The following is an 18,050-nucleotide window of genomic DNA, read 5'->3' as shown; positions in this document are numbered from 1 at the left end:
AGAGAGAACAGCAAGACACAAATCTCAACTATATCTAGATAAAGCATAATCTGAGAAAGATCCAAAATTTAATACAGCAGCCTCCCCAAAACATTCAATTCCGGAATTTTCTTCAAGAACATTTGACAGTACAGCTATTACATAACACTTGACATCCCTGTATGGTGTGGTGGAATTAAGTGCCAATTTCACCACATAAAGTGCTGTCCTCCCAAGAAAGATTGAGAGTTATTCTTCAGAATTAAGCAAGACCAAACTGCTTCTCTGGAGGATATCCAAGTAGATATATGGACTCTTGATACCCCGGGAACCCCCCTCCCCCTAAAAAGAGATCAAACAAACAAAAATAAGTTCTTCACAACTGCAATGAAGACTTTCACGATGTACTTGCAATGTCTTCACAGTCTTCATCACCTTCAGAGGCTTTAGGCTGGTCAGCACTAGCTTGCTTCTCTGGAGTCAAGACACGGCCAGTCATCGGATCAACAGGACGTGTGTCACGTGGTCCACCTTTACGTCCCATTGCCATCATGGGTGGTGGCGGCAGTAACCCTGCTCTGAAAAGAATGCGCTGCACAGGTTCCGAGGCTTGTGCACCAACAGATAGCCAATATCTGCAGATAGTGAAGATGAAATTAGTAAGTCTCATTCAACTGAAAAGTACAGATAAGGACAATGAATTAGAAACTTCATACAAATAGAAAGGTTTTATCTATTCTCTCAGTAGTAGAAAGGCAAACATCCTGTTACCTTAACCTGCTTCTACCATTCTACCTCTATCTCCACTCTATCTTCTTATAAACCACTATAAACCTATCAGAAATAATTTAATAGGCATGAAACAAACACACTCCCCCCCTCCCTCCAAAAAAAAAATGCATCCCCTTCAAAATCTGTCCTCTATATTCAAAACGAGGAACATGAAAGCAAACAAATAATCCACTTCTAAAGCAATAGATCAATAACATCTATACATTTATATATTGAGGGAGATGCAATTATCCAGTTCTAATCTGGAACTACCTCCAATTGGAGGGGGGAGCTATAAACAATTGATTTTAAATAACAAATAGAAGATTCTAAATCTGACTAACAATTAAGTCCCAATGTTAATTTTCGCAGAGAATTCAAAACATATCAGTTGAAAGTAAAAAGGCACTATAAATAGAAGAAAAGTTCTTACTTCACTCTTTCAAAATTAAGACCCATTCGTTTGCCACCATCTTGGCCTACACAAATTCATACAAATTGCAAACAATGAGTAAATCACAAATCATCAATCCTCCCTTTGGTTGCTAAGGATAAGGAAGGAAAAGAAATGAAAGCTCAATAAAATTAGTCAGATTTTTCTTTGCTTGCAAGATATCAATGGTTTATCATTCAAAACTATAATTTCCTTTCCAGCTTGCAACCCCACCCACAAAAAATAGAATCCAATTTATCCTTCTTATCTTTTCCTAGTTCCCAAACACTGAAAACTCAAACTCACTAAGCCCAAAATCCATACTACGCACACATTTCAATTCTTAATCTTTTCTCATATTTTCTCAGCAACCAAACGCAGCAAAAACCAGGTGAGATTCCAAACAGGAAGAAAACAAATACAAGAAAAAGCTAGCACTTTCGAAAGCAAAATGAAACAATTTAGGAACTGGTGTGCGAGCAGGAAAACCTGGCAAGGGATTGTAGTATCCCAAGACTTCGAGGTGTTTGCCATCGCGAGGAGATCTACTATTGGCGGCCATGACACGGTAAAACGGCTTGTTTCGGCATCCGAACCTCGACAATCGGATCCTCACCACCATTTTCTCTGGCCTCTGTTTCCTTCTATCGACCTAAACAATAACAAACAAGTGTAATTCCGAAATGGGAAAGAGCATAAGGTAACTATCAATAACGGACTGAGTGGAGCGATTCAAATCAGTGGTCCGTTTCTAGGCTTTAAGATGATGAGTTGTTCGAATTCTGAAGGGTTTTGGGCAGTGGCGGAGCCAGGAATTGACTCAAGTAGGGCAGAAATAAAATGATTTATTTTTTATTTATTTTTTTATGTCGAGGAATTTTTATTTTTTTTGAACATAGCATCTTTTTTAAAAAAAAAAAAATGCGTCAATTGTTTTTGACTTGTCCATGATGCAATCTAAGATTTTCAAAAACCTGAAAATTTTATTTATCCATTAGTTTTAATACTTATCACTCTAATGATATTACAATATAGCGATTAATCCATCAAAACAACAAACGTATGAATAAAAAGAACAAATAAAATAAACTCGTTGATGCTTGACAAAATCCCAAAGTAAATATATAAAAAACACCTAAAAATGCAAATATTGTTTTAATCAGACTAAGAGAGAAACAAAATTTTAATAACTCATAACTCATAAAACAAATACTTATGATGCATCCAAAAACTGTTCATCAGCATACATATCCATATAATTATCACGATTTCAAATACTCCTAATCAATCCCACCAAGAATGAGAATAAACCACTATAAATCCATAATCCAAGAACCAGAACCAACCCAATAACACAATTAAACATAATTCGTTAAAACAACACCACCCGTAAGCCGTAAAGCCCAAATCCGTCCCTCCAAAAGAACAACAAAACAATAAACACCCAATAACCAAAACCAACCAAACAACACTAATAACCAAAATTTCCCCAAAACCAGCAAAACCCCATGAACCCTTGAAGAAAACCCACATACCTTATCGCCTGAAACCCCCCCATAACTTGATCATTACTCTTTTACAACATACTCAACCAAATACAGAAACATGAAACTTAAAAGTAAAAACAAGAAACCCAGATGCGAAACTAACCTCAGGACTCAGAAGGCTGGAGCAGTGGAGCTGATAGAAGCAAGAGAAGAAGTGAAGAACGGAGTCGACAGATTCCAGAGAAAGAAATGATTTTTTTTTTTTTTTTTTGAGGGAGAGAAAGAAATGAAAAGGGGCCGAGTTAGGTTAGGTTTGGACTTTTGGAGGGACTGGGTTTTAAAAAATGGAGGGCTGGGCTATATTTTAGAGGGGCTGGGTTTTTTTTTAAAGAAATGGAGGCGTGGGAACTGGGTAGAGATGATATCGGATCGGGTAGAGGCTGAGAAAAAACCCAGATAGTGTCTTCTAGCACAGGGTATCCATTTGGATATCCTGACAATTGGTTGCTACACGTGTTAGCTGCAATGTTTTTTTTGACTTCCAAACAAAATTATAGGGGTTTTGGTGCTTGGGATAAAGATTGCTTAAAATTTATTAAATCTTAATTTTTTTGTGAGTTAATTAATTATTGTTTTTAGATAACATAGTTAAGATTTTAAAATGTAAAAAATAATAAATGTTAAATCAATACTGTTGATGTAGATATCCAGTTGTTATCTTCAAAAACTGCAATCCGACATGAATACCAAGTTGAAATTTTGAATGAATGATTAAGAATTCAGAAACAAATAACTAAAAAATAGCATTTAAGAGGCAATATTATCACAAATTACTATATCAAAGTGCTTACCAACAAGATCATTACCAAAATAGTCAAATAAGCTACTTAGAGCATTTTTAGTAGTTGATAGCTATTTTAGCCACTCAAAATCAACTTTTTTTAGTTTAGATAGTATTTTTTCACAACGAACTCTAGCAAACTATTTATTTTACAATCTACTTTATTTAAATATTGTTTTTTAATCTATTTTTTATTATAGATAGAGGAGAGAGGGAGAGGGAGAGGGAGAGAGAGGAGAGAGGATAAATAAATAATAAAAAATGTTTAGAATGTGCTACAATGAACTTTCAAATATGAAAGTTCACTGTAGTAAATTTTAGAAAAATTGCTCTTCTATAAGGTCTGTTGGAGCACCTAAATTTCTAAATTTAACTCAAAAGTTAGTTTAAAAGTACTGTTTGAGATGCTCTTATCACTACTTTGGTTAAATGTAGTGCATTTAAGTGGCAATATTGAAAAATTATTTAATAAGAATACTTACCACGTGACGTAAATGAGGTTGCCGAGCGCCAAAGATTTAACACCTTGGTTATATCCCCGATCAGAAATTCAATTTGTTATCTTCATAACTTAGATTTGTTGATGCAACTAACTTTTCTCAGTCTTTTAACCAATAGAAATTTATATATGATTGGAAGGCTAGAATTCTTTAACTTTTCAAAATCTAACCAATAACTTTCAACTTCTACTATCGATCATTTTTAATGGTATGTTTGGGTGTATTTTTGAGATGCTTAAAAATGCGTTTAACACTCAAAAAGTCTGTTTGAAAGAAAAAAAAGAAAAAAAAAAAAGAAAAAAAAAATATATATATATATATATATCTGTTTGAATAAAAAAATTGAAAACGCTTTTAAGCGTTTAAAAAGCCTAAAAATGGCCCAAACACATTTTTTGCTCAAGCTTAAAAATGAAACTTTTGCAAAAAAAAAAAAAAAAAATTTGACTTGAAAGCTCTATTTCTCGACCACAATTTCAAACATGTTCTAATAGTGTACAAAGTGTAACATCTTTAAATCATATTACTGTGATAAGAAGGATATAGCAAGTAAGAAAATATCTCTTTTTCCCAAAACCTCCTATTCTTAAATCATTTTTTGGTATAGTCAGTTTGAACCTCTGTCGGCTATCCGACATGCTCTTCATATATATATATATATATGAGTATTTTTAGGAGGGTAAATTAATTTATTTAATCAACTTTAATACTCTTTGAAGTCTCCAAGAGGTACCTCAATCAACTAGGGTCTATGCTTCATAAAACAAAAATAATTAATTCGAATCCCTCTTTCCCTTTTTCATCTCCTTGTGCATACATGTTAAAAAAAAAAAACTCTTCGGACAACATGTAATTAACAATAGAATCAAGGTTTGAATTCACATTCATGTGACACAATATATATGATCTATTTTAATTGAAAATGAAAAATAAATTAATAAATTAAAGACAATATTTAAATTCAGGGTTCGAACTCAATCTGAGGTATGGGACTGGATAGTATGTGGACTATTTTAGTAAACTGGTTAGAATATATTTTTGTTTTCATTGTCATTTATAAACCAAATTAAATACTGATTCATTTTCTTATTGGCTTATGCCTGACTTGTGAAATATTCTATTCTCTAATTTATTTCAATAGGGTATTAGAGCTTTTTTTTTTTTTTCTTTCAAAAATAACAAAAAGAAAACAAGAGCTTTTCAATATTGTTTTAGTATAAAATTATACTAAGTAAGTTATAATTGATAAATAGAGAATCCTCACATATGTCTGATTAGTATTAGCTGCCTTGGATTCTCATAGATGTCCTATTGGAGCTGGGTCAGGCTATGACTCAGTCAAACTTGAGAGAGCGCCTGCGGTTTCTACCGTTTAGGCCTCTCTTGTACGGCTTCCAGCGGGTAGGTGCTATTATGGTTATGCCCAAGTAGGATAACCACAATTAGTTTTCCCGGCCTACCCTTATTTAATTTTTTTTTTTTAAAAAAGGAAAAAAAAATTATCATTGATTATAAAACAATTAAATTTGAAGTGGTTCTCATCACCAACATTTCCCATAACAATTTTGTTAAAATAAATGTTATCAAATTTAGAAATTATATTTTTATTTGACAATTATTTAATAATGCATAAAAGGCCCTTACTCTTTAGTGCTCTTTGGAGTTTGGATATGTGGTTTCACATTTTATAGGGACTATATTTAGAAATATAATTTCATATCGGGTCTGTTGTTAGGACCCCACCCTTATTTTGCCTTTAGGATTGCCCATCCTCCATGTAATCCATTTTCTTATTTGGTTAGAAAAAAATAAAAAATAAAATAACAGGCCCAAATAAAATCCATTCGATCTAATAATTTTACTCAAAACTCTTATAATTTGTAGAACCCAAATTAGCGTTCTTGGTTCTCCAACGCTCACAGGAATACACCGGCCACTTTGTACGTCAAACCGACTTTGTTAGTTCAATTGATTTTCTGTTGTTTTGGGGATTGTTTCTAATCATGGTTTATAGCAAAAAGTGTTCAATTTTGGATTGTTTGGAGCTATTTTTGATCTGGGTGTTTCTCAATTTTTCTTGGGTTACGATCAATTTGAAGACTTTTCATGTTACGTATATGCTGATTAGCTTTTCGAGCTTCTGGATTTGCTAGTTTAGTACCGTTCTCTGATTTTTTATGTGGATTTCTTGAATCTGTTTCTGGGGTTTACTGTTTTCAGGTTGGTTTTTTTATATTTGATGAGTAATTCATATTTTAAAGGGTAATTTGATTTCTGGGGTTTGATAGTGTGGTGTAAATGCTGGGTTCATTGTGTTAATGCTGATGAGTAATTCTTTAAGATGATTAATGTCTCATAGAAATGGAGTCGAATAAGTTGTGCAGTGATAACAGATCTGGTTGGTTGCTTAAAACCTGAAGGAAGAGAAAGCTAAAGATATACTGAGAACTTATATGTGTCTTTGTTTTTTATATTTTCTTAAGAAAAAAGAAAAAAAGATGCAACATCATCTGTGGTGCAGTGATTTAATCATCCTCTGAAAGAAAAACATAGAATGATTAGAATTGAAAATCTTGGTGGGGAGGATGTGAAGGATTCGGCTACTTTGTTAGGGGCCAAAGAAGAGTCTAAGAAGCTAAGGTGATTATTCGCATTATAGCTTACTTGGATAATCTAATGATTTACCATTTTTATGTAACAAACACACGACTGGATGCAGAATGTTATTCATATACTTTATTCATAGCCTAGAGTCAGTTATGTTGCTGCTATTGTTTAGAGGTAAAGTGATGCCAGATGTTACCCAATTGGTCCACACTATGCAGTATTGGTTCCAACAGGGTTCATTTTAAGAATGGATAATATTCTAATAACTTTTAAATCACTGAAAATTTGAGTCTACGAGATTTTCCTAGATTTCTTTTGCTTCTTTTGAAAAATTGAAAAAGAGGATTAGATGAGAGAAATGCATTTGAATATACATATGTTTGATGCTCTGATAATTGTCTTGGTTGGATTATATCAATGGACGAGTTAACATTTTTTGACATATGAGGAAAGATAAACTTTTTACAAGTAATTGTTTTATGTTATTTTCTTTACAGTCATATTATACATTCTTTATTTCTGTGGGGCAGATTAATTTTCAAGGGTTTTAGAGAGGTCTTGGAAGTAAGACACAACGATGGATTCGTCACAGAGTGCAGCAACAGCAGGGACTGGTGTTGGTGGCAATGGGATGATCATCTCTCAAGCCAATGACACAGCAGCAACAACTGCTGTGGACGATCCAAAGCAGAACTTGAACCAGGTCATCAACTCTATCCAGAAAAATTTGGGTCTTCTTCACCAGCTCTCCCTTACTGTCTCTTCCTTCAATGTTGCCTCTCAGCTTCCTCTTCTCCAACGCCTGTACCTTTCTGCAATCCTATCTGTTGCAATTAATTCTTTTATTTGTTACTTGGTTTACCAAGAAATTTATTTCTGTGGGCTTGGTTCTGCAGCAATTCTCTTGTTATGGAGCTCGACAACATGGTTAAATTAGCTGAGAAGTGCAACATTCAGGTTCCTATGGAGGTTCTGAAGTGAGTTTTTCCCATGATTGCCTCTTCTTCAACTGCAATTATTCTTTTATGACCTAATTCAAGCTTTTCTTTATTTCTGATAACTGATATTTTACTTTCGCTTTTAGTTTGATTGATGATGGAAAGAATCCAGACGAATTCACTAGGGATGTCATAAACAGCTGTATTGCCAAAAATCAGATCACCAAAGGCAAAACTGATGCCTTTAAGGTCGGCTTTATATCTTGATATGACCCTTTTATATAATTATATATCTATTTCAATGCTTCAAGTAAGTTTGAGATTTACTGTTGAATTTTTTGCTTGTGTGTGGTTTTATTTTTCTCAGGGTTTACGCAGACATCTTCTGGAAGAACTTGATCAAACATTTCCTGATGAAGTTGAATCTTACAGAGAGATACGTGCAGCCTCTGCTGCTGTAAGTAATATTCTGTTGACCCTCCAATTTCTTAGAATGATTTTCTCTACAGTTTGCCTCCATAACTTTTCTTCCATTTAACGTTAATTTTTTGTTTTGCTAAGATTACAAGAACCTCCTCCCAAGTTCCCAACCACCCTCTCCCCATTCCCTTTCTGCTTTGTTTGAAGATCTAGTCACTATTTGTGAAGGGTGCCTCTTTATTTGTCAGTGATTTATATTTATAATCTTCTGTTGTTGCATAGAATGTGAAGCACGTCTTCCTTGAATATACTAGATGTGCATCTCATTCCCCGAATGATTTATGTTATTCATGAGGGATGATTAGTTTTTGCCAGTAATGACTTTAAATGGTTCATTAATCAAATAAGACCTAAGCTAGGGCAAAGTCACAAGTTATCAATGAGAAGAATAAAATGCTAGAAGCAGCTAGCTATGTGCGTAATCTCAAAATGTAGATTGGTGACAAAATTGGAACTCCCAACTTTTTAAGTTAATTTTGATTCATGATATTAGTCGGCTTTTGAAAGGCAGGCATATACCTTAAAGTAGACGGAGCTGGAGCCTATCTAGAAGAACATGCTATTTTCCTTTTGGTGTAACTATCTTAAGCTTTTAAGCTCTTCACATCTAATGCAGGAATCGAAACGGCTTGCACAAGCACAAAGCATATTACCAAATGGAGATATGAAAGCCTAATCCGACCTTTAAGGTGCCCATATCAGTATTGCATCTGGTTATTAATGTCCATCTCTGTGATCTTGTGATTGTTGATAAAAGCCAAACGGACACATTGATCTAATATAGCAGATTTTTTTTTTTTTTTTTTTTTTTTTTTTTTTTTCAGGCTTAATTTCCTTTTCAGTACATGCTGATCATAAATTTGGGAATGTGACAGCGTTGATTGTCGTCATGATTTTAGCTTTGTATACTATCTTTCTTAGATAAGGGCATGTACTATTCATATGGTTAACTAATGTATTATAAAGAAACTATGTCCTGCAGTCGTTGTAGGTTTTATTATCCTTCAGTTTTATGCCTTTTGATTCAGGTGGCTAAAAAGCCCACAATGTTTTTCGTGAAAAGTATCTCTGAAAGAGTTGAGGAGGTAGAAGTACACCCAAACTAATTGAAATAATCCATAAATTTGGATGTACAATGATCAGCGGAAGAAAGATGGAAATAAGTTTGTGGGTATGTATAGAATGCATGATGATGTCACAGCTTTTTAGTTGGTGTTAGTAATTTGTGGGTATGTCCAAATCCTATATATATATACATCGACGGTACTGTGCGTCAAAAGACAAATCTGAAGCAAATCTTGATAATCTACAAAAGCCTGCTTTTGACTACGAACGAAGCGACGTGAGGCGTCTAAAGTTTAAAAATTTTGGTATGCCAAAATTACATGTTTGTCTTTCATTGGGGAGAGAACCAAAAGCACAAAGCCATTATTGCACCGCAGAGAACCAGCCTTTTCTTTTTTTTTTTTTTTTTTTCAGAGCAGCACGCCTCAAAAAGTCTTGAGCAAATTGTACGGCACTTGTTCCGCACAATGCCGTGGGGTGGGTGTGGTTTGGCAAACGAGGCCTTGATCCCCATACCTTAAGTCATGCCAAAATCTAGTTTCAGAGCTGTTACTCACCTTAATATTACTAGAGAGCTCCTCCAGCTCGGAGTGATAATTTTACGTAGTTATGCTTCATTGACACACTTCTTTTTCAACAAAGATATGAAGTTATGCAAAGCATTACATTTTAAAGGGCAATCTTTTAGTCTTCCACCATTCATTAAGTTGTTAGCATAGTTCCATGGCATCCATGCTAAGCAAATTGTGCATCTGACTTCTCCCCTCCCCACCCATTTGAATAGAAAAATAAAAAATAAATTGTGCATCCGATTTTTGCTTTTGATATCGCCTTTCCAACACCGCCAAACTTTGACCATCGTGTTTGGGAAAGTAGGTTTGATAATTGTGAGACCAAATCCACAAATGAGCTACGGAGAGTGCGTAAAGCAATGATGCTGACGAGTAAAATTAATCTTGTAGTAACAACTCTGAATATTACGAAATTCAATTTCTATTAGAATGGCCGGAGCTTCTATTGTTTTGGAAGGTGTTTTTTATTTATTTGGGGAAAAAAAAAAAAAAACGAAAGTCAAGCTACTTGAAGAATCGAGGTGTCCCTTGGATTAGAATTTGCAAAAAAAAAAAGAAAAAAAAAAAAGAGACTAATTTTCAATGCCAGAATCAACCAAATTATATAACAGTCAAATAAAATAGCATTACTCTTTTCAATAAAGGAGATGTTCGGTTCGCCGTTAACAATGACATGGTCTCATATCTATGGTGTTTTTACAAGACTAATTTATTATTAACTACTCTCCATTATCTGAATATATATATATACAAGACAAATAATTAATTCAATAAAGAATATAATGTACATTGTTACTGGAAATGGATACGAAATTGTTTTTCTTCCTTGAAATTCATAAAACAAAAATTATACATTTTCTGAGTAAGAAGATAGTAATCACCAGTACCATTTTTTTCTACTTGGCAAGTCGGCAAACAAATTTGCTTACTCTAGTGGATATTATTAACCAAGGTATTATCCCAACCTGCAGTTAACATTGGGAGACCAATCAGAAGCAATATTAAAATGCATGCATGATAACACATTAACACCCACTTCATTGCTTTTTCTACTATCAGGTTGCACCAAGTGTTCTCTTGATAAATAAATTTCCATCTAACCTTTCTAAAGGATTTCCAACAATTTAAGATGCACTACAGCCGGAATAGGAAGTTAGGCTCAGCCCAGCCATTTCTTAATGGATAGCTACATACTGTAACAAATTCTCCATTCTTCACATAGGGCTTCTCTTATAGAGGATATAAGGAAATAATAAGCGAGAAGAAAAAAAGTTATAGGCTGTTTACCATAACATTGTTGTTTAAGGTACCTCCAGCCTTCCAAGATAACATCCTCCCTGCAAAGAAAAATACAAAGCAGAAATTTAAATACAAAATATGGAAGGAATATTCTGTATAGACTTGAGTTTTTTTCTTGATGAATATCATGTCTACTAGCGGAAGGACATTTGGAAAGTATAGCATAGTTTTATTAGCTCAAAAAAATTTAAATGGAACGGTGTGGGTGGAAATGAAAATCTACATAAAATTTTGAGGCTATGTTGATAATAAGTATTGTCTTGCAGAGGTTACCTAAATTATTAAATAACTATAAGAGCAAAGTAGAATCAAAGGCCTTACGAACTTTCCTTTATATATATATTCAACTGGTATTTTATGTGTATTTTATGTTTTCAACTGAACATTTTTTTGGAAAACTACTGATCTTCCGATGTTCAACTATCTCCCTATTAAGTATGTCATAAGCAGATCAATCAAACTATTAAGTATACAGAGCAGAATCACGAGGGCATAGGCAAACATAATAAAATGAATAATGGCAAGAAGCATTACCAAAGGGTTGTACAAGTTGCTGAGATATAGAGGCAACGGGAACCCTCCAAAACCAGCAAATGAGCAGAAAATATGTCAAAACCTACAAGACAACCAGATCAATAAACTCTTTGGAACTCAACCAAGTGAGCAAGTTAACTTGACAAATCCCCAGGATACTCCAAAATCACCTTAGTAAGAAACAGAACTTTCAGATACAAATCATATGACATTTTCATTTCCTTGCTCTGTAATTCTTGATCTGGAAATCAGTGAAGTGTTAGAAGTTTCCTTTTATATGGGGGGAAAAAATAAACTAAAACTAGAACAATAAAACAAATTAAAAGAAGTCAAATAATTCCCAACCTGGAAGACATGGATGGCAGAAAAGAAAGCAGCAGAAATTAAGGTTCAATTGAAATAGGAAATAAAAAGATAAAGCACAAATAGGATCTCCTGAGGGTTTTTATTTATTTATTTTAAATTAATTAATTTATTTTTAAGTTGAAGGTTCGCATAATACATTAGACATAAATGAATTAAAATAGTAACATTTGACCTAACATATCTAAAGGAAGCTAGTAGGCTGAAAACTCAAGACAATGAACGGCGTAATCACTAAGCAGCAAATAATTTCTATAATAGCACAATTGATGATTCAACAAATTAGGTGCAATACAACTTAATAAATTTTACATGCTGACAAGTCCCTAATATGAGTAACTATAAGTGAATGAGTTGAGCTGCAAATTGCCTCACAATTTGCAAGTTCCTTCTCCTTGGCAGCTGCTAACCTCCTAAGTTTTGCAGCTTGTGCGAATGTTGATGGCCTGAAATCAACAAAGAAGCAAATCATATGGTTATGTTGATATTTAACATAGACTCTTTGAAAGGAAAATTGATATTTAAGACCAAAATATTCCACAAAGTTCCACCATTGATGTTGCAAGCATGCTTGGGGGACTACATATGTTTATGACAAACCGCAGTTGAAAAAATTTATTTCAAATTGTCTCATCAAATACAGTTTGAAAGAACACGAGAGGGAGAGGGAGGGAGGGGGTTAGAATGTCATATTCAGGTAAGAATATTATAGAAGTCGGTTTTAAATTCATCCAATGAGATCAATAGTCTCAATCAACGGAATTAGATTGCTCAGTTCATTCTAAATAGATACCCGACAAGCATAATTTTATTTATTTATTTTTTTTAAAGCAGAATTAATTCTAGACATAATCTACTACTAGTCTAGGGTGCATTGCAAGCATTTGGAACAATTACAAAAATCGCATGACACAAAATGATATATGACTAATGATTAAACATCACAAAATGTTTTACCAAGTTGTTACATCTGAAAACTAATACCCACAAAATGTTGTTTTAGGCTTAATCAGAGTTTTGATATTAGTGCCCCTACTGAGGTGCAAAAACAGTTGTGGTAAACAAACTCCACCAACAAGAGAAAGGCAACAAGGATAATTAGAAGTGCTACATCCCAATGGCAACAATGTCAATCATGACGAAGGTACAGGCAACAGGTCATAAATATGACAAATTTTATATTTTATTTGAATCGGCATTTACTATCCATGAGATATCAATAATATCATCATCAAAAGTCCCCTTGGGGTCAGTTACTTGTCAAAAAAAAAAGATATCATCATCGAAAGTAAAATGCTTCGAAGTACAACTGTCAATTAACACAAATAAAACCCAAAGTTAAACAAACAACATATGCTTAAGGTTTTTCAGGCAAACATACAATTAAACCCAAAGCTAATCATATCAAATAAGATATTAACATTGCAACAATGTGAGTCTAAATGCCCATGACATTAAAACAAACTTCTACATGATGGATTTAGATGGGGTGATGGGGAAAGAGACTTCACATAAACCTATAGAATCACTCACTGTGACAAGGAGCTCGCTTCTTTCAGTAGTTGATTTATCTCTTCACGCAACTGGATTACCACTGCACTCTTGGATCCTTTCTGAGAAGAAACCACATGACGCAATAAGAGTTTATTTAAGAACAGGAAACTTAATTAGAATTCAATTCTATACAATTCAAATTGTGCCACAGATTCATACAAACTATCAAGTATCACAATCGATCAACTACTAAACTGATTTCTAAGCAATAATGCGATACCACCACCTCTACTCGCAAATCGCATTTCCATTCACAGAAATAAGCATCACATAAATCACACAACAATATCTGATTCTTCAATGTATTAGCGCACGTACAGGAACCAAATGAAGCTGGGAGTTTATCTGAATGTACCTTTTTTAAGTATTCGAGCCACCTGGAGAGGAGCTGGAAGCTGATGACGATCATGAAGATTAGAGGAGCAGCAAGCGAGCCTCGATGTACTAGGGTTTCTTCTCCTCCCATCTCTCTCTCTCTCGCTCGATTCTTCGTTGTTTTCACCCTGACAAAAGAGCGACTATAGCGAGCAGATCGATCGGTTAAATGCTCGGGTTGAGCCGGAACCGGACTCTGATGGGTCGGGTTAGCAACGGTTTTAAGGAGTCCAAGGCTTAGCTTGAAGCCCGGTCCGTCTACCATGCAGATGTTTGGGCTGCGGCGTGACAAACTGACAAGTACATTTTGGTCATTTTATAATTAAAAAGATAAAAAAAATATTTTAAAACTTTTTAACCAAACAAATCTAATTATTAAATACTAAAAAAATTTCTAACACGATTTCAAAAACGTTATTACAAGTGCAAATGACGTGGCAGTGGTGGTTTCGGCGGTGAAATGTAATTTATCCTAATATAGTATAATTGAGTAAATTCTTGGTGACTCAGAGGATTTAGGCAATCGATAGTGACGTTTGCGCCAGCCAACAACCCACCCACCCCGCCCCACGCACCCAACCACCCACTCTACTCCAATCTTTCCCTTATTGGTATTTCTTCGAGATCTTTTTCCACTCCGATCCCCCGCTTCTTCGTCTTCATCTTCATCTTCTTCGCGCTAGCTGTTGGTTGTAAAACCAGTTGCGAAAATGGCAAGGAAGAAGATCAGAGAGTACGACTCTAAGTGCCTCCTCAAGGAGCACCTCAAACGCCTCGCTAACATCGACCTCCAGATTCACTCCGCCCAGGTTGATCCCGATGATTCTCGAATATTCTAGAACCGCTTTTCCTATTAGAATTGGAAACTTCTTCTTCTTCTTTTTTTTATTTATTTTATTTTTATTAGCTATGGAAAATTCGGATTCATAATAAAATGTATAGATTGTAGTGAATATTTGAGGCTTCAGAAGTTTATAGAAATCTAGGTTTTTGATATTCGTTATTTTGGTTTGGATGCGAATCTGACTAGTTTATACATGTTCAGTTGGCTATCTATGCGTGTATATGGATGAATTTCAATATATGTAAGTGTGTATGTACTGTACGTGATATGATATCTTCAGGAAAGACATAGGCTAAGCAACATTCTTGGCATTTTATTATGTATCATGTTGAATTTATGGTATTCAATTAAACGTTATCTATTTTTATGTGTTTGTATGTTATTATTTAAGTGATATCTTCAGGAAATTCTTAGGCTAAACAATCTACTTGGCATTTTATTATGTATCGTGTAGAATTTATTAGATTGAATCCGATGATATTCAATTTTTTGTGTTTCTATGTATGTATGAATGGATGCATGTGATTCTTCAGGAAATACTTAGACTATGCATTATATATACTTGATTCTGTTTTGTGTATCAGGTGAATTTGTGATATTCTACTCTTAATATTCAATTTTACGTGCATGTGTATATGAATGTGCCTATGTGATCTCTTCAGGAAAAACATAGGATAAGAAATACAGGTTGAATTTTTGGTCTCCAAGTTTATGTGTTTTGAATCTACGTTACCTATTGACTATTGTGATACTAAAATTTATGTGGTTTTGATTTTGTTGGTCTTTTATGGTAAATGTTCAATCAAGCTGACTTGTAATAAATCAAAAGAAAAAAAGAAACAAGAAGAACAATATATCTTGGTAAAAAGTTGAGTGAGAAATAAACATTTTTATGGTTTAGGTGACGCAAGCAACAGACTTCACCGAGTTAACAAACAAAGAACAGTGGCTTTCATCCACCAGATTGGTTGTGAAGCCCGACATGTTGTTTGGGAAACGTGGAAAGAGCGGCTTGGTGGCGCTGAACTTGGATTTAGCTGAAGTTGCTGAGTTTGTGAAAGGTCGCCTTGGTGTTGAGGTGATGGGCGAGACAAATTTGTGGATTTTTCTGATTATTATTTGTGTGATTACCGATTTGGTGATGTGGGTATTGGATCTTCTTTAGGTTGAGATGGGCGGTTGCAAGGCACCGATCACCACATTCATCGTTGAACCCTTTGTTCCCCATGACCAGGAATATTACCTCTCAATAATCTCTGAAAGGCTTGGATCCACCATTAGCTTTTCAGAATGTGGGGGTATTGAAATTGAAGAGAACTGGGATAAAGTATGGCCATACAGTTTATTTTAAATCCTATATTGTTCTCTTTTACCTCATCTATGATTGGTGTATTAATAGCTCAAAAGGGTGACATATATTTGACTTGTACAGGTTAAGACTATATTCCTTCCAACTGAAAAGCCTATGACATTGGAGGCTTGCGCTCCATTGATAGCTACACTACCCTTGGAGGTGAGTTTAGGTATACTTTTCTAATTTATCATTTTCCAGTTAGAATGACTTTAGTTTTTAGCAAGGATCTGATACATGAGTAATCTGAGAGATCATTAAGCTGGTTTACTTTCAATGCACTGCCGCCCAAATGTACATGAAAATTGTGGCCTAAGTGACCAGTTGATTGGTTTTCCGGGTCTGCTTGTGACACATTTAATTCCCTTAGATGCTATTAATCTCTGTTTTTTAAATTTGTCCTGCTTGCTTTATTACTGGTTCATTTCATTTTGGTATTGCTTTCTTAGTGTATCTGGCATGCGCTGATGCTACTTTTATTTTACTCAGGTTCGGGGGAAAATTGCTGACTTCATAATGGCTGTGTTTGCTGTATTTCAAGGTATGAAATGTCTAATGAGAGAAACTGCTTCTGGTCTGCCGCATTGGCAGAATTTTGAGAATAACATGGCTGTGTTTGGTTGGTAAACTGTTTAAAAACCCTGTTGGGTTTTCAAACACCAGAAACTCTTCTCAAAACTGATTTACCGAATGGATTTTCAGATGTGGTCTTCACCACTAACATTTTCCAAAACACACTACAAAACTCTACTCAAAAACCCCCAACAATTCTTAAAAAAAAAAAAAAACACAACATTTTATTTATTTATTTATTTTTAAAGTTTGGCAGTTAGTGGCCACTGTGCTGTGGCCTGAGGCCACCCACCATTTTTTTTTTTTTTTTTTTAAATATATATATTTTTTAATTTTGACAGAACTCGTTCCAGAATTTGACAAATCAATATTCAACTTTTTTCAAATGTGGCCCCCACCAAATCAATTCTCAACTTTTCCCTTTATCAAAACTCTTTTCAAAACCCAAAACTTTTTTCAAATTTTTACCAAACAGAGTTTCTGGGAAAGATTTTTGAGTCCAGCCAACATTTATTCTGTCATATCAATATGCTCAATTACGTGGGGATCTTAATGGACAGAAACTAATTTCATTTTTATGAGTATCTTTATTTGTAGAAATAATTACATATTGGCTTTGAAAAAAAAATTGAATATTGATAGTTTTTGTTATAAAAGAAAAGGAGATTTCTTCTTTTTTCTTTAACCTTTTGGTCATCACTTGTATTTGAGTGGGAAATCTTCTCAACGCTGATGTTGTTCTATCCTAACCTTTTTATTTCCTTCTCATAGATCTTGACTTCAGTTTCATAGAGATGAATCCATTCACACTGGTGAACGGGGAGCCATATCCCTTGGATATGAGGGGCGAATTGGATGACACTGCTGCATTTAAGAACTTTAAAAAGTATACATATCATGATGTTTGTTTCTCAAGACGTGCTTGATTGACATCAGAAATGTGCACTTTAAATGCAATTCTCAGAGTGTGTTGTCTCATGGATATATTTTTATACATTCAGGTGGGGTGACATTGAGTTTCCGCTGCCTTTTGGAAGAGTCCTGAGCGCAACAGAAAGTTTCATTCACTCGTTGGATGAAAAGGTAGTTGCTTTTATGTGTCATTATGTTTATATTTAAATTCATCAAGTCTCTTCAGCTTAATACTGAGTTCCATCACGGAAACTGGAATTTTCCTTTCAACAGCATAGGAGAAATGAATAAATCATATTCTTGTGTTGACACTGCAGACAAGTGCATCTTTGAAATTCACGGTGTTGAACCCAAAAGGACGCATCTGGACAATGGTAGCTGGAGGCGGTGCGAGTGTTATATATGCTGACACTGTAAGAGCTCCGATTATCATACCTAGTAGCGCACCTGCCATTCTCATGATCTCATAATATCATCTCTGCTGAAAATTTTAGTAATGTGGCACCTTTTAAAAGTGGCTGGTGGAATGTGTGATACTTCTATGACTTATTTTTTCCTTCTGTTCAACTAGG

The 18,050-nt window shown here is 34.5% G+C and overlaps 4 protein-coding genes across 5 annotated transcripts; 2 read left to right on the top strand and 2 right to left on the bottom strand.

Moving 5' to 3' along the window:
* Positions 1–13: 13 nt before the first annotated feature.
* LOC132171775 (small ribosomal subunit protein bS16m/bS16c-like) lies at positions 14–2,954 on the bottom strand. The gene is made up of 5 exons (XM_059583173.1): positions 2,834–2,954; positions 1,673–1,835; positions 1,184–1,229; positions 415–614; positions 14–321 (listed from the first exon to the last, which is right to left on the bottom strand). The coding sequence occupies exons 2-5, from the start codon at positions 1,803–1,805 to the stop codon at positions 242–244; spliced, it is 459 nt and encodes a 152-aa protein (XP_059439156.1). The 5' UTR covers positions 1,806–1,835; positions 2,834–2,954; the 3' UTR covers positions 14–241.
* A 2,870-nt stretch (positions 2,955–5,824) lies between these two features.
* On the top strand, positions 5,825–9,063 carry LOC132170616 (mediator of RNA polymerase II transcription subunit 10b-like). Of its 2 annotated transcripts, none has more exons than XM_059581653.1 (7): positions 5,825–5,951; positions 7,149–7,422; positions 7,515–7,595; positions 7,703–7,805; positions 7,924–8,013; positions 8,653–8,725; positions 8,879–9,063. In XM_059581653.1, exons 2-6 carry the CDS (start codon positions 7,196–7,198, stop codon positions 8,710–8,712), a joined length of 561 nt encoding a protein of 186 aa, XP_059437636.1. In that variant the 5' UTR covers positions 5,825–5,951; positions 7,149–7,195; the 3' UTR covers positions 8,713–8,725; positions 8,879–9,063. The 2 variants fall into 2 exon arrangements, with proteins under 2 accessions (XP_059437636.1, XP_059437635.1); XM_059581652.1 differs by having other exon boundaries at positions 5,826–5,951; positions 8,861–9,063.
* Positions 9,064–10,366: 1,303 nt separating this feature from the next.
* On the bottom strand, positions 10,367–13,948 carry LOC132171952 (protein GET1-like). Its single transcript, XM_059583372.1, has 7 exons — positions 13,779–13,948; positions 13,403–13,482; positions 12,245–12,315; positions 11,677–11,747; positions 11,507–11,588; positions 10,961–11,010; positions 10,367–10,638 (listed from the first exon to the last, which is right to left on the bottom strand). Exons 1-7 carry the CDS (start codon positions 13,887–13,889, stop codon positions 10,570–10,572), a joined length of 534 nt encoding a protein of 177 aa, XP_059439355.1. The 5' UTR covers positions 13,890–13,948; the 3' UTR covers positions 10,367–10,569.
* Positions 13,949–14,360: 412 nt separating this feature from the next.
* LOC132170276 (ATP-citrate synthase alpha chain protein 2-like) lies at positions 14,361–17,963 on the top strand. Its single transcript, XM_059581193.1, has 8 exons — positions 14,361–14,607; positions 15,544–15,720; positions 15,808–15,969; positions 16,075–16,155; positions 16,483–16,534; positions 17,338–17,452; positions 17,568–17,649; positions 17,796–17,963. Exons 1-8 carry the CDS (start codon positions 14,509–14,511, stop codon positions 17,946–17,948), a joined length of 921 nt encoding a protein of 306 aa, XP_059437176.1. The 5' UTR covers positions 14,361–14,508; the 3' UTR covers positions 17,949–17,963.
* The last annotated feature ends 87 nt before the right edge of the window (positions 17,964–18,050 follow it).

Source organism: Corylus avellana, chromosome ca2 (genome assembly GCF_901000735.1).
Source record: "Corylus avellana chromosome ca2, CavTom2PMs-1.0".
Classification (NCBI taxonomy): Eukaryota; Viridiplantae; Streptophyta; class Magnoliopsida; order Fagales; family Betulaceae; genus Corylus; species Corylus avellana.
Note: the sequence above shows the minus strand (reverse complement) of the source record. Positions and strands in the feature narration are given on the sequence as shown.

What these genes read in the sequence shown, in the direction of transcription:
- LOC132170616 (XM_059581653.1), top strand. Translation starts at nt 7,196, where the DNA reads ATGGATTCGTCACAGAGTGCAGCAACAGCAGGGACTGGTGTTGGTGGC. An exon ending in CTTCCTCTTCTCCAACGCCT is followed by an intron (nt 7,423 to 7,514) that starts GTACCTTTCTGC and finishes TTGGTTCTGCAG; the next exon opens with CAATTCTCTTGTTATGGAGC. An exon ending in TACGTGCAGCCTCTGCTGCT is followed by an intron (nt 8,014 to 8,652) that starts GTAAGTAATATT and finishes CATCTAATGCAG; the next exon opens with GAATCGAAACGGCTTGCACA.
- LOC132170276 (XM_059581193.1), top strand. Translation starts at nt 14,509, where the DNA reads ATGGCAAGGAAGAAGATCAGAGAGTACGACTCTAAGTGCCTCCTCAAG. An exon ending in TAGCTACACTACCCTTGGAG is followed by an intron (nt 16,156 to 16,482) that starts GTGAGTTTAGGT and finishes TATTTTACTCAG; the next exon opens with GTTCGGGGGAAAATTGCTGA. An exon ending in TGTGTTTGCTGTATTTCAAG is followed by an intron (nt 16,535 to 17,337) that starts GTATGAAATGTC and finishes TCCTTCTCATAG; the next exon opens with ATCTTGACTTCAGTTTCATA.
- LOC132171775 (XM_059583173.1), bottom strand. Translation starts at nt 1,805, where the DNA reads ATGGTGGTGAGGATCCGATTGTCGAGGTTCGGATGCCGAAACAAGCCG. An exon ending in ATACTACAATCCCTTGCCAG is followed by an intron (nt 1,230 to 1,672) that starts GTTTTCCTGCTC and finishes GAATTTGTGTAG; the next exon opens with GCCAAGATGGTGGCAAACGA. An exon ending in CTTAATTTTGAAAGAGTGAA is followed by an intron (nt 615 to 1,183) that starts GTAAGAACTTTT and finishes CACTATCTGCAG; the next exon opens with ATATTGGCTATCTGTTGGTG.
- LOC132171952 (XM_059583372.1), bottom strand. Translation starts at nt 13,889, where the DNA reads ATGGGAGGAGAAGAAACCCTAGTACATCGAGGCTCGCTTGCTGCTCCT. An exon ending in GGAGAAGGAACTTGCAAATT is followed by an intron (nt 11,748 to 12,244) that starts GTGAGGCAATTT and finishes ACTGATTTCCAG; the next exon opens with ATCAAGAATTACAGAGCAAG. An exon ending in CCTTAAACAACAATGTTATG is followed by an intron (nt 10,639 to 10,960) that starts GTAAACAGCCTA and finishes TGTTAACTGCAG; the next exon opens with GTTGGGATAATACCTTGGTT.